At 33.9% G+C, this 13,350-nt stretch overlaps 1 protein-coding gene across 1 annotated transcript in view; it reads right to left on the bottom strand.

The window, feature by feature from the left end:
- Positions 1-903: 903 nt before the first annotated feature.
- pomt1 (protein-O-mannosyltransferase 1) overlaps positions 904-13,350 on the bottom strand; it is a 22,554-nt gene continuing 10,107 nt past the window's right edge. The window contains exons 14-20 of the mRNA XM_079221831.1: positions 13,023-13,115; positions 12,797-12,911; positions 3,986-4,083; positions 3,793-3,906; positions 3,589-3,715; positions 3,319-3,496; positions 904-1,186 (exon numbers count right to left, since the gene is read on the bottom strand). Of these exons, the coding sequence (XP_079077957.1) occupies positions 1,012-1,186; positions 3,319-3,496; positions 3,589-3,715; positions 3,793-3,906; positions 3,986-4,083; positions 12,797-12,911; positions 13,023-13,115 (900 nt within the window). The 3' untranslated portion in view covers positions 904-1,011. The remainder of the gene's footprint in view (positions 1,187-3,318; positions 3,497-3,588; positions 3,716-3,792; positions 3,907-3,985; positions 4,084-12,796; positions 12,912-13,022; positions 13,116-13,350) is intronic.

Genomic DNA, 13,350 nt, shown 5'->3' with positions numbered 1-13,350 from the left:
TATGCATATATGCATATATGCATATATATATATATATGCATATATATATATATATATATATATATATATATATGCATATATATATATATATATATATATATATGCATATATATATATATATGCATATATATATATATATATGCATATATATATATATGCATATATATATATATATATATATATGCATATATATATATATGCATATATATATATATGCATATATATGCATATATATATATATATATATGCATATATATATATATGCATATATATATATGCATATATATATGCATATATATATATATGCATATATATATATGCATATATATATGCATATATATATGCATATATATATATATGCATATATATATGCATATATATATATATGCATATATATATGCATATATATATATATGCATATATATATGCATATATATATATATGCATATATATATATATGCATATATATATATATGCATATATATATATATGCATATATATATATATGCATATATATATATGCATATATATATGCATATATATATATATATGCATATATATATATATATATCATATATATATATATCATATATATGATATTATATCATATATATATATCATATATATATATGATATTATATATCATATATATATATCATATATATGATATCATATATTATATCATATATAAAATATCATATATATTATATTATATACATATTATTTATAAAATAAATCATTAAAGCCAAATGTACAAAATGTTTGTCAGCGTTTGTAGAAGAAACTAAAATATAACCGTATTTTACTGCTAAAATAAAAAATAAAAGTACTTAACAATTCAGATTCAACAACCTTTCAAAATAAAAGAACAGCGTTTTCATTGGATTCTTTTTATTTGCAGTTGGACACATGTTCATAAGGCAGCTCTTCAGAGGACCTGTTTGAGCCACACACCAGGAAGTGATGTCACACTCCACTCTTTGTGCAGTGCATTGTGGGAGAATCGCATGTCTAGCGGCGGCGGTACAGGATGTCCCAGGAGTCTCTCCACTTGAGCGCTTGCAGCTGATTGGCCGACAGCTCTGGGGTCCCGTAGGTCAGAGGACAGAAGGTCCTGTAGGACAGGAAGACACACACCACAGCCATGCACACACACACAGCCAGCGCACGGCGGGGCGTCGCTCTGCTGCATACACACACACACACACACACACACACACAGACACGTTACTGACTGCAACACAGGATATAGAGTGTGTGTGTGTCTACCTGAGCAGGTGTGTGTGTGTGTGTGTACCTCAGCAGGTGTGTGTGTGTGTACCTCAGCAGGTGTGTGTGTGTGTGTGTGTGTGTGTACCTCAGAAGGTGTGTGTGGGCGTGCTCCAGCAGGTGTGTCAGGGCGTGCTCCAGCAAGTGTGTGTGTACCTCAGCAGGTGTGTGTGGGCGTGCTCCTGCAGGTGTCTGTGTGTACCTCAGCAGGTGTGTGAGGGCGTGCTCCAGCCGGTGTGTGTGTACCTCAGCAGGTGTGTGAGGGCGTGCTCCAGCCGGTGTGTGTGTACCTCAGCAGGTGTGTGAGGGCGTGCCTCAGCAGGTGTGTGTGTGTGTGGGCGTGCTCCAGCAGGTGCGTGTGTACCTCAGCAGGTGTGTGTGTGTGTGTGTACCTCAGAAGGTGTGTGAGGGCGTGCTCCAGCAGGTGTGTGTGTACCTCAGCAGGTGTGTGAGGGCGTGCTCCAGCAGGTGTGTGTGTACCTCAGCAGGTGTGTGTGTGTGGGCGTGCTCCAGCAGGTGTGTGTGTACCTCAGCAGGTGTGTGTGTGTGTGTGTACCTCAGAAGGTGTGTGTGGGCGTGCTCCAGCAGGTGTGTGTGTACCTCAGCAGGCGTGTGTGGGCGTGCTCCAGCAGGTGTGTGAGGGCGTGCTCCAGCAGGTGTGTGTGTACCTCAGCAGGTGTGTGTGGGCGTGCTCCAGCAGGTGTGTGTGTGTGTACCTCAGCAGGTGTGTGTGGGCATGCTCCAGCAGGTGTGTGTGTGTGTGTGTGTGTACACCTCAGCAGGTGTGTGTGGGCGTGCTCCAGCAGGTGTGTGTGTGTGTACCTCAGCAGGTGTGTGTGGGCGTGCTCCAGCAGATGTTGTGTGTGTACCTCAGCAGGTGTGTGTGGGCGTGCTCCAGCAGATGTGTGTGTGTGTGTGTACCTCAGCAGGTGTGTGTGGGCGTGCTCCAGCAGGTGTGTGTGTGTGTACCTCAGCAGGTGTGTGTGGGCGTGCTCCAGCAGATGTGTGTGTGTGTGTGTGTACCTCAGCAGGTGTGTGTGTGGGCGTGCTCCAGCAGGTGTGTGTGTGTACCTCAGCAGGTGTCTGTGGGCGTGCTCCAGCAGGTGTGTGAGGGCGTGCTCCAGCAGGTGTGTGAGGGCGTGCTCCAGCAGGTGTGTGTGTACCTCAGCAGGTGTGTGTGGGCGTGCTCCAGCAGGTGTGTGTGTGTGTGTGTGTGTACACCTCAGCAGGTGTGTGTGGGCGTGCTCCAGCAGGTGTGTGTGTGTGTGTACCTCAGCAGGTGTGTGTGGTCGTGCTCCAGCAGGTGTGTGTGGGCGTGCTCCAGCAGGTGTGTGTGTGTGTGTACCTCAGCAGGTGTGTGTGGGCGTGCTCCAGCAGGTGTGTGTGTGTGTGTACCTCAGCAGGTGTGTGTGGTCGTGCTCCAGCAGGTGTGTGTGGGCGTGCTCCAGCAGGTGTGTGTGTGTGTGTACCTCAGCAGGTGTGTGTGGGCGTGCTCCAGCAGGTGTGTGTGTGTGTGTGTGTGTGTACACCTCAGCAGGTGTGTGTGGGCGTGCTCCAGCAGGTGTGTGTGTGTGTGTGTACCTCAGCAGGTGTGTGTGGGCGTGCTCCAGCAGGTGTGTGTGTGTGTGTACCTCAGCAGGTGTGTGTGGTCGTGCACCAGCAGGTGTGTGTGTGTACCTCAGCAGGTGTTTGAGGGCGTGCTCCAGCAGGTGTGTGTGTACCTCAGCAGGTGTGTGTGGGCGTGCTCCAGCAGGTGTGTGTGTGTGTGTACCTCAGCAGGTGTGTGTGGTCGTGCACCAGCAGGTGTGTGTGTGTACCTCAGCAGGTGTGTGTGGGCGTGCACCAGCAAGTGTGTGTGTGTGTGTACCTCAGCAGGTGTGTGTGGGTGTGCTACAGCAGATGTGTGTGTGTGTACCTCAGCAGGTGTGTGTGGGCGTGCTCCAGCAGGTGTGTGTGTACCTCAGCAGGTGTGTGTGTACCTCAGCAGGTGTCTGTGGGCGTGCTCCAGCAGATGTGTGTGTGTGTGTACCTCAGCAGGTGTGTGTGTACCTCAGCAGGTGTGTGTAGGCGTGCTCCAGCAGGGCGGGGCTCAGCAGGTGAAGGTAGCAGAGAGCCGGCAGGTAGTGATACAGGAAGAGAGTCTTCTCCATCAGGAGGAACGGGACAAAGTTCACCAGCCAGCCACCAACACACACACACCCCAGACACACAAACTGAGTCCACACAGCTGGACGGACACAAACACACACACACACCATTCTTATTATCATACATGTCTTACAACATTGTGTGTGTGTGTGTGTGTGTGTGTGTGTGTACCATCAGAGAGATCTTTGAAGCCCCGCCTCCTCCTCAGCAGGTAGACGGCTGCCAGCAGCTGGTAGGCCAGCAGGCTGAGGTTGGCCACGCCCCACGATACCGGGTTACCAATCAGATGGATCTGAGCCTGAGACACAGAGAGAGAGTGTGTGTGTGTGTGTGTGTGTGTGTGTGTGTGTGCGCGTGCGTGCGTGCGTGTGTTACGTTGGTGGAGGAGTGCAGCCAGTATGCGATGTTGGTTTCCATGGTGATCCACTCCAAAGGGGAGGAGCTATATTTGTGCTCAGAGTCTTCCTGTTTCACCGTCAGCATCTTCCACTGTCATGACAACGTGACATCATCACTCATGAACCCACACAAACTCTTCTGATTGGACGATAACGTGATGATGTCATACCTGAAGCTCCCAAAATTTTGACCAGAAGGACATTTGTCTGTCCACATCAATATGAGTTGAAGAATGAAGCTCCGCTTCCCTTTCCTTCTGCTCCTGACCTACACACACACACACACACAAACACACACACACACACACACACACACACACACACACACACACACACACAGATCTCAGATGTCTGAGTCCTTAAACGTATCAATAATAACTATTATGAAGAGTATCGTGTTTGGTAGCTAGAATCGTAATAGTTCATGTTGGACACGTGTATATAAATCAATGTGTATTTAAATCAACGTATGAATCAATGTGTATAAAAATCAACCTATAAATCAATGGGTATATAAATCAACCTATAAATCAATGTGTATATAAATCAACGTGTATATAAATCAACGTATGAATCAATGTGTATATAAATCAACGTGTATATAAATCAATCAATGTGTATATAAATCAATGTGTATATAAATCAACGTGTATATAAATTAATGTGTATAAATTATGTGTATATAAATCAACGTATAAATCAACGTGTATATAAATTAACGTATAAATCAATGTGTATATAAATCAACGTGTATATAAATCAACGTGTATATAAATCAATGTGTATATAAATCAACGTGTATATAAATCAACGTATAAATCAACGTGTATATAAATCAACGTATAAATCAATGTGTATATAAATCAACGTGTATATAAATCAACGTGTATATAAATCAATGTGTATATAAATCAACGTGTATATAAATCAATGTGTATATAAATCAACGTGTATATAAATCAACGTGTATATAAATCAATGTGTATATAAATCAACGTGTATATAAATCAACGTATAAATCAACGTGTATATAAATCAACGTATAAATCAATGTGTATATAAATCAACGTGTATATAAATCAACGTGTATATAAATCAACGTATAAATCAATGTGTATATAAATCAACGTATAAATCAATGTGCATATAAATCAACGTATAAATCAACGTGTATATAAATCAACGTGTAGATAAATCAACGTGTATATAAATCAACGTATAAATCAACGTGTATATAAATCAACGTGTATATAAATCAACGTATAAATCAACGTGTATATAAATCAACGTATAAATCAATGTGTATATGAATCAACGTGTATATAAATCAACGTGTATATAAATCAACGTATAAATCAACGTGTATATAAATCAACGTATAAATCAATGTGTATATAAATCAACGTGTATATAAATCAACGTGTATATAAATCAACGTATAAATCAATGTGTATATAAATCAACGTGTATATAAATCAACGTATGAATCAATGTGTATACAAATCAACGTGTATATAAATCAACGTATAAATCAATGTGTATACAAATCAACGTATAAATCAATGTGTATATAAATCAACGTGTATATAAATCAACGTGTAGATAAATCAACGTGTATATAAATCAACGTATAAATCAACGTGTATATAAATCAACGTATAAATCAATGTGTATATAAATCAACGTGTATATAAATCAACGTGTATATAAATCAATGTGTATATAAATCAACGTGTATATAAATCAACGTGTATATAAATCAATGTGTATATAAATCAACGTGTATATAAATCAACGTGTATATAAATCAATGTGTTTATAAATCAACGTGTATATAAATCAACGTATAAATCAACGTGTATATAAATCAACGTATAAATCAATGTGTATATAAATCAACGTGTATATAAATCAACGTGTATATAAATCAATGTGTATATAAATCAACGTATAAATCAATGTGTATATAAATCAACGTGTATATAAATCAACGTGTATATAAATCAACGTATAAATCAATGTGTATATAAATCAACGCATAAATCAATGTGCATATAAATCAACGTATAAATCAACGTGTATATAAATCAACGTGTAGATAAATCAACGTGTATATAAATCAACGTATAAATCAACGTGTATATAAATCAACGTGTATATAAATCAACGTATAAATCAACGTGTATATAAATCAACGTATAAATCAATGTGTATATGAATCAACGTGTACATAAATCAACGTGTATATAAATCAACGTATAAATCAACGTGTATATAAATCAACGTATAAATCAATGTGTATATAAATCAACGTGTATATAAATCAACGTGTATATAAATCAACGTATAAATCAATGTGTATATAAATCAACGTGTATATAAATCAACGTATGAATCAATGTGTATACAAATCAACGTGTATATAAATCAACGTATAAATCAATGTGTATACAAATCAACGTATAAATCAATGTGTATATAAATCAACGTGTATATAAATCAACGTGTAGATAAATCAACGTGTATATAAATCAACGTATAAATCAACGTGTATATAAATCAACGTATAAATCAATGTGTATATAAATCAACGTGTATATAAATCAACGTGTATATAAATCAATGTGTATATAAATCAACGTGTATATAAATCAACGTGTATATAAATCAACGTGTAGATAAATCAACGTGTATATAAATCAACGTATAAATCAACGTGTATATAAATCAACGTGTATATAAATCAATGTGTATATAAATCAATGTGTATATAAATCAACGTGTATATAAATCAACGTGTATATAAATCAACGTGTATATAAATCAACATGTATATAAATCAACGTGTATATAAATCAATGTGTATATAAATCAACGTATAAATCAATGTGTATATAAATCAACGTGTATATAAATCAACGTGTATATAAATCAACGTGTATATAAATCAATGTGTATATAAATCAACGTATAAATCAACGTGTATATAAATCAACGTATAAATCAACGTGTATATAAATCAACGTGTATATAAATCAACGTGTATATAAATCAACGTATAAATCAATGTGTATATAAATCAACGTGTATATAAATCAACGTATGAATCAATGTGTATACAAATCAACGTGTATATAAATCAACGTATAAATTAATGTGTATATAAATCAACGTATAAATCAATGTGTATATAAATCAACGTGTATATAAATCAACGTATGAATCAATGTGTATATAAATCAACGTGTATATAAATCAACGTATAAATCAACGTGTAGATAAATCAACGTGTATGTAAATCAACGTATAAATCAACGTGTATATAAATCAACGTATAAATCAATGTGTATATAAATCAACGTGTATGTAAATCAACGTGGATATAAATCAATGTGTATATAAATCAACGTATAAATCAACGTGTATATAAATCAACGTGTATATAAATCAACGTATGAATCAACGTGTAGATAAATCAACGTGTATATAAATCAACGTGTATATAAATCAACGTGTATATAAATCAACGTGTATATAAATCAACGTGTATATAAATCAACGTATAAATCAATGTGAATATAAATCAACGTGTATATAAATCAACGTATGAATTAATGTGTATGTAAATCAACGTGTATATAAATCAATGTGTATATAAATCAACGTATAAATCAACGTGTATATAAATCAACGTGTATATAAATCAACGTATAAATCAATGTGTATACAAATCAACGTATAAACCAACGTGTATATAAATCAACGTGTATATAAATCAACGTATAAATCAACGTGTATATAAATCAACGTGTATATAAATCAACGTGTATATAAATCAATGTGTATATAAATCAATGTATAAACCAACGTGTATATAAATCAACGTATAAATCAACGTGTATATAAATCAACGTGTAGATAAATCAACGTGTATATAAATCAACGTGTATATAAATCAACGTGTATATAAATCAACGTGTATATAAATCAACTTATAGATAAATCAACGTGTATATAAATCAACGTGTATATAAATCATGTATATTAATCAACGTGTATATAAATCAACGTGTATATAAATCAACGTATCAATCAATGTACATATGAATCAACGTGTATATAAATCAACGTGTATATAAATCAATGTGTATATAAATCAACGTATCAATCAACGTGTATATAAATCAATGTGTATATAATTCAACGTATGAATCAACGTGCATATAAATCAACGTGTATATAAATCAACGTGTATATAAATCAATGTGTATATAAATCAATGCGTATATAAATCAACGTGTATATAAATCAATGTGTATATAAATCAACGTATAAATCAACGTGTATATAAATCAACGTATGAATCAACGTGTATATAAATCAATGTGTATATAAATCAACGTATAAATCAACGTGTATATAAATCAACGTGTATATGAATCAATGTGTATATGAATCAACGTATGAATCAACGTGTATATAAATCAACGTGTATATAAATCAACGTATGAATCAACGTGCATATAAATCAACGTGTATATAAATCAATGTGTATATAAATCAACGTATAAATCAATGTGTATATAAATCAACGTATAAATCAATGTGTATACAAATCAACGTGTATATAAATCAACGTATAAATCAATGTGTATATAAATCAACGTGTATATAAATCATGTATATTAATCAACGTGTATGTAAATCAACGTATAAATCAATGTGTATATAAATCAACGTGTATATAAATCAATGTGTATATAAATCAACGTATAAATCAATGTGAATATAAATCAACGTGTATATAAATCAACGTATGAATTAATGTGTATATAAATCAACGTGTATATAAATCAATGTGTATATAAATCAACGTATGAATCAACGTGTATATAAATCAACGTATAAATCAATGTGTATACAAATCAACGTATAAACCAACGTGTATATAAATCAACGTATAAATCAACGTGTATATAAATCAACGTGTAGATAAATCAACGTGTATATAAATCAACGTATAAATCAACGTGTATATAAATCAACGTGTATATAAATCAATGTGTATATAAATCAACGTATAAACCAACATGTATATAAATCAACGTATAAATCAACGTGTATATAAATCAACGTATAAATCAACGTGTATATAAATCAACGTGTATATAAATCAACGTGTATGTAAATCAACGTATAGATAAATCAACGTGTATATAAATCAACGTGTATATAAATCAACGTGTATATAAATCAACGTGTATATAAATCAACGTGTATATAAATCATGTATATTAATCAACGTGTATATAAATCAACGTGTATATAAATCAACGTATCAATCAATGTACATATGAATCAACGTTTATATAAATCAACGTGTATATAAATCAATGTGTATATAAATCAACGTATCAATCAACGTGTATATAAATCAATGTGTATATAAATCAACGTATGAATCAACGTGTATATAAATCAACGTGTATATAAATCAACGTGTATATAAATCAATGTGTATATAAATCAATGCGTATATAAATCAACGTATAAATCAATGTGTATATAAATCAACGTATAAATCAACGTGTATATAAATCAACGTGTATATAAATCAATGTGTGTATGAATCAACGTATAAATCAACGTGTATATAAATCAACGTATGAATCAACGTGCATATAAATCAACGTGTATATGAATCAACGTGTATATAAATCAATGTGTATATAAATCAACGTATAAATCAATGTGTATACAAATCAACGTGTATATAAATCAACGTATAAATCAATGTGTATATAAATCAACGTGTATATAAATCATGTATATTAATCAACGTGTATGTAAATCAACGTATAAATCAATGTGTATATAAATCAACGTGTATATAAATCATGTATATTAATCAACGTGTATGTAAATCAATGTGTATATAAATCATGTATATAAATCAACGTGTATATAAATCAATGTGTATATAAATCAATGTGTATATAAATCATGTATATAAATCAACGTGTATATAAATCAATGTGTATATAAATCAATGTGTATATAAATCATGTATATTAATCAACGTGTATGTAAATCAACGTATAAATCAACGTGTATATAAATCATGTATATAAATCAACGTGTATATAAATCAATGTGTATATAAATCAATGTGTATATAAATCAACGTATAAATCAATGTGTATATAAATCAACGTGTATATAAATCAACGTATAAATCAATGTGTATACAAATCAACGTGTATATAAATCAACGTATAAATCAATGTGTATATAAATCAACGTATAAATCAATGTGTATATAAATCAACGTGTATATAAATCAACGTACGTATAAATCAACGTGTAGATAAATCAACGTGTATATAAATCAACGTGTATATAAATCAATGTGTATATAAATCAACGTATAAATCAACGTGCATATAAATCAACGTGTATATAAATCAACGTGTATATCAATCAATGTGTATATAAATCAACGTATAAATCAATGTGTATATAAATCAACGTGTATATAAATCAACGTCTGAATTAATGTGTATATAAATCAACGTGTATATAAATCAATGTGTATATAAATCAACGTATAAATCAATGTGTATATAAATCAACGTATAAATCAATGTGTATATAAATCAACGTGTATATAAATCAACGTATACAAATCAACGTGTAAATAAATCAACGTATAAATCAATATGTATACAAATCAACGTGTATATAAATCAACGTATAAATCAATGTGTATATAAATCAACGTATAAATCAATGTATATATAAATCAACGTGTATATAAATCAACGTGTATATAAATCAACGTATAAATCAACGTGTAGATAAATCAACGTGTATATAAATCAACGTATAAATCAACGTGTATATAAATCAACGTATAAATCAATGTGTATATAAATCAACGTGTATATAAATCAACGTGTATATAAATCAATGTGTATATAAATCAACGTATGAATCAATGTGAATATAAATCAACGTGTATATAAATCAACGTATGAATTAATGTGTATATAAATCAACGTGTATATAAATCAATGTGTATATAAATCAACGTTTAAATCAATGTGTATATAAATCAACGTATAAATCAACGTGTATATAAATCAACGTATAAATCAATGTGTATACAAATCAACGTGTATATAAATCAACGTGTATATAAATCAACGTGTATATAAATCAATGTGTATATAAATCAACGTATAAATCAACGTGTAGATAAATCAACGTGCATATAAATCAACGTGTATATAAATCAACGTATAAATCAATGTGTATATAAATCAACGTGTATATAAATCAACGTATAAATCAATGTGTATACAAATCAACGTGTATATAAATCAACGTGTATATAAATCAACGTGTAGATAAATCAACGTGCATATAAATCAACGTGTATATAAATCAACGTATAAATCAACGTGTAGATAAATCAACGTGTATATAAATCAACGTATAAATCAACGTGTATATAAATCAATGTGTATATAAATCAACGTGTATATAAATCAACGTGTATATAAATCAACGTATAAATCAACGTGTATATAAATCAATGTGTATATAAATCAACGTATAAATCAACGTGTAGATAAATCAACGTGTATATAAATCAACGTATAAATCAATGTGTATATAAATCAACGTGTATATAAATCAACGTATAAATCAATGTGTATACAAATCAACGTGTATATAAATCAACGTGTAGATAAATCAACGTGCATATAAATCAACGTGTATATAAATCAACGTATAAATCAACGTGTATATAAATCAACGTATAAATCAACGTGTAGATAAAACAACGTGTATATAAATCAACGTATAAATCAACGTATAAATCAACGTGTATATAAATCAATGTGTATATAAATCAACGTGTATATAAATCAACGTGTATATAAATCAACGTGTATATAAATCAACGTATCAATCAATGTACATATGAATCAACGTGTAAATAAATCAACGTGTATATAAATCTATGTGTATATAAATCAACGTATAAATCAATGTGTATATAAATCAACGTATAAATTAATGTGTATATAAATCAACGTGTATATAAATCTATGTGTATATAAATCAACGTATAAATCAACGTGTATATAAATCAACGTGTATATAAATCAATGTGTATATAAATCAATGTGTATATAAATCAACGTGTATATAAATCAACGTGTATATAAATCAACGTGTATATAAATCAACGTGTATATAAATCAACGTATAAATCAATGTGTATATAAATCAACGTGTATATAAATCAACGTATAAATCAATGTGTATATAAATCAATGTGTATATAAATCAACGTGTATATAAATCAATGTGTATATAAATCAACGTGTACATTACAATGCGGAGGAGGGATATGATGAGTAACAAGGTTTCATGTCTGGTAGACAGAAGGCTGTGTTCGTATCACTGATGGTGGTTCAGGAGTGAATGGGTTTCAAATGGAGGTAAAACAAGATGGATGCTGCATGCGTTAGGACTGTGTGACTGTCTCTTTAAGAAGGACTATTTTCTGCAGTTGATCAGGAGGCGGAGGGAGACTTAAAGACACTTCGGGTGCGTGGACCGTTCTCGGTGCCAGACCTTCTTTTTGTGGCCGCTGAAGACGATAACTGCGCCCTGCTGTCCCACAGCAGAGCGCAGGAGGGAGAAGGTGTTGCATGCTGGGATACTAACGCCACTGCAGAGCGTTTAACCATTCAAGTCCTTGTACGGAGCTTCTTTTGGACTGAGGCAGTGAACTGCATTGTGGTCCGTGAACCGCTGACATTAGACGAGTATCACTGACTTTCACCATCTTTTGATTAAATCTGTTATATCATAGCGCATTGAGTTCTGGACTTCTCTCCCCACGACCACCCAAAGACTCTTGGATATTTTAACAGCATGCTTAGTGTCGGGGTCAGAGGTCGTACTGGTTCCATAGCGGTGCTCCTCCACGGTCCAGCTGCTGCTGGGAGCTTTGAGCCCTTTCTCTGCAACGACCTCTAGCTGACGGAAACCCCAGTCTGGAAGAGACACACCACTCAGCTACACACACACACACACACACACACACACACACACACACACACACACACACACGTCCTTAAATGGTCAGAGGACACAGTTCTGTCCCAGGTGGTCACTTCCTGTCAGTACCTTGAGGACGGCTGAGGTGTTCAGGTGGACCAATCGGACCTCAGACTGGATCGTCTTCCAGGACTTTGACTCCGCCTCCCTGTTGTAGATGTCCTGAAACGAGACAGGAAGGTAAAGCTAACACGCCTGTGGTCCAGGATGCTAACACACCTGTGGTCCAGGATGCTAACACGCCTGTGGTCCAGGATGCTAACACGCCTGTGGTCCAGGATGCTAACACGCCTGTGGTCCAGGATGCTAACACACCTGTGGTCCAGGATGCTAACACACCTGTGGTCCAGGATGCTAACACACCTGTGGTCCAGGATGCTAACACGCCTGTGGTCCA

This window comes from Taurulus bubalis (assembly GCF_910589615.1).
Source record: "Taurulus bubalis genome assembly, chromosome: 8".
Taxonomy (NCBI): domain Eukaryota; kingdom Metazoa; phylum Chordata; class Actinopteri; order Perciformes; family Cottidae; genus Taurulus; species Taurulus bubalis.
Note: the sequence above shows the minus strand (reverse complement) of the source record. Positions and strands in the feature narration are given on the sequence as shown.